At 39.6% G+C, this 1,471-nt stretch overlaps 1 protein-coding gene across 1 annotated transcript; it reads right to left on the reverse strand.

Annotated features, from left to right (window-relative positions):
• Nucleotides 1-247: 247 nt before the first annotated feature.
• LOC131792611 (uncharacterized protein KIAA1958-like) lies at nt 248-793 on the reverse strand. The gene has a single exon (XM_059110021.2). It carries the CDS (start codon nt 791-793, stop codon nt 248-250), a length of 546 nt encoding a protein of 181 aa, XP_058966004.2.
• Between the last annotated feature and the right edge of the window lie 678 nt (nt 794-1,471).

Genomic DNA, 1,471 nt, shown 5'->3' on the forward strand with positions numbered 1-1,471 from the left:
CCGCCTTTAAACCGTTGTTTACGGCCAGATAAAAGGGAGCATTGTCTTGATTCATTTCCTCGGGTCTCTTCCTGGCAAAAAGATTGTAGACTGCGACAGGATCTCTTTCAGTTTCGTCGGTCGCAAACATTTTCGGCGGTACAGCTCTGACATTGCTGTAGTCTGAGCCAGTTCTAGTTTTCGTTTGACGTTCATTGAACTCCAAGTATTCCACTCCGTTTGCCGTTTTGTGAAGCTTTACATCTCCCTAACACATGTCACGATGTTCTTTGCACCCACGGAGTCCAAAGTGAAGAGTGTTGTTTAGCCAGAGCATGTTTAATAGCGCCTCAGGACTACACATACCGAGCAAACCCTTCTCGTACAATATCTTTAACTCTTCGGTTGTCAAGGCTACCGATGCTTTCGGTTTATTCCCTTTTCCTTGCTTCTTTAGCTGCTTTTGCCTGGATTGAAAAACTTTTCTGGTTTTCTCAAAGACCAAGTCGTTGATTATGCTGGCAGAATAGCCCTTTTTCTTCAAATGTTGTTCGAAGCTGGCCATTAAACTTCGAAGCGAAGTCGGCTCGTACTCGTTGCCATCTTTAGTGCGTACGGAGATAATAAATTCGCTAATGAATTCATTCAACTCAGCCGCTGGAATATCTTCGATTTTCCTGTCTTCGTCCTTCGTTTTCAAAAATCTTTCAAGCAATCTTACATCTCTTTCAGTTTTTTGAGCGGTATTTTTGTTTTCGTGTTCTAAAATGAATTCTTCAACTGAGTAAACAGAAGCGAACCTTCCCTCGGCCATTTTTCAAAGCGCGCGGGTTTTGTGCAACGGCTCTCGCATGACGTTCTCTTCAGTACGTTCATTCATCATTAGTGAAATTTCGTCCTTCGCGTTGCTGATTGGGACGAACGATAATTTTTCACGGTAAAATTTTGTCGTTCGTACTCCTGATTGGCTACATTTAGAATCAGTACGAATTTTATTCACTACGATTTTTGTGGGTAAATCTCAGTACCTATGAAATAAATATTTTTTTTTAACCACGGTAGAAGCAGCAACATAAAACTGTTTTTTTTTCTAAACAGAGAATCAAAGATAAGGTGCACTTTGAGAAGACTGAACTGCTCATAGCGCGTAATCTTATTTGCTTTAGATAGAGGCGCGACAAGAAAGCGAGTTCCTGCAACCTGTAAACCCCTCAACCCTTCGTGAGATAATATTTTGAAGTAACAACAAATAAACCTTGTAATTAGGTTGATAAAACCTGGAACCAAAAAGGAATTCGATTACAGAAATTTGCATGGGTAAGTATATATGCTACATCACAAGTTATTGAGAAATATTTAAATACATATGTATTCCTAGGTTTTATTGGGATAATGTACTATCTTGCTACGAGGAGTATATTTTGTAATGAATTTGAATAGTGGTACAGAATTTTTTATGGGAAGGCCGGTATGTGCTATATCACACCAAAGT

Source organism: Pocillopora verrucosa, chromosome 12, assembly GCF_036669915.1.
Source record: "Pocillopora verrucosa isolate sample1 chromosome 12, ASM3666991v2, whole genome shotgun sequence".
NCBI classification, from domain to species: domain Eukaryota; kingdom Metazoa; phylum Cnidaria; class Anthozoa; order Scleractinia; family Pocilloporidae; genus Pocillopora; species Pocillopora verrucosa.

Excerpts from the sequence above, each read along its gene's own strand:
- LOC131792611 (XM_059110021.2), bottom strand. The coding sequence starts at position 793 with ATGGCCGAGGGAAGGTTCGCTTCTGTTTACTCAGTTGAAGAATTCATT.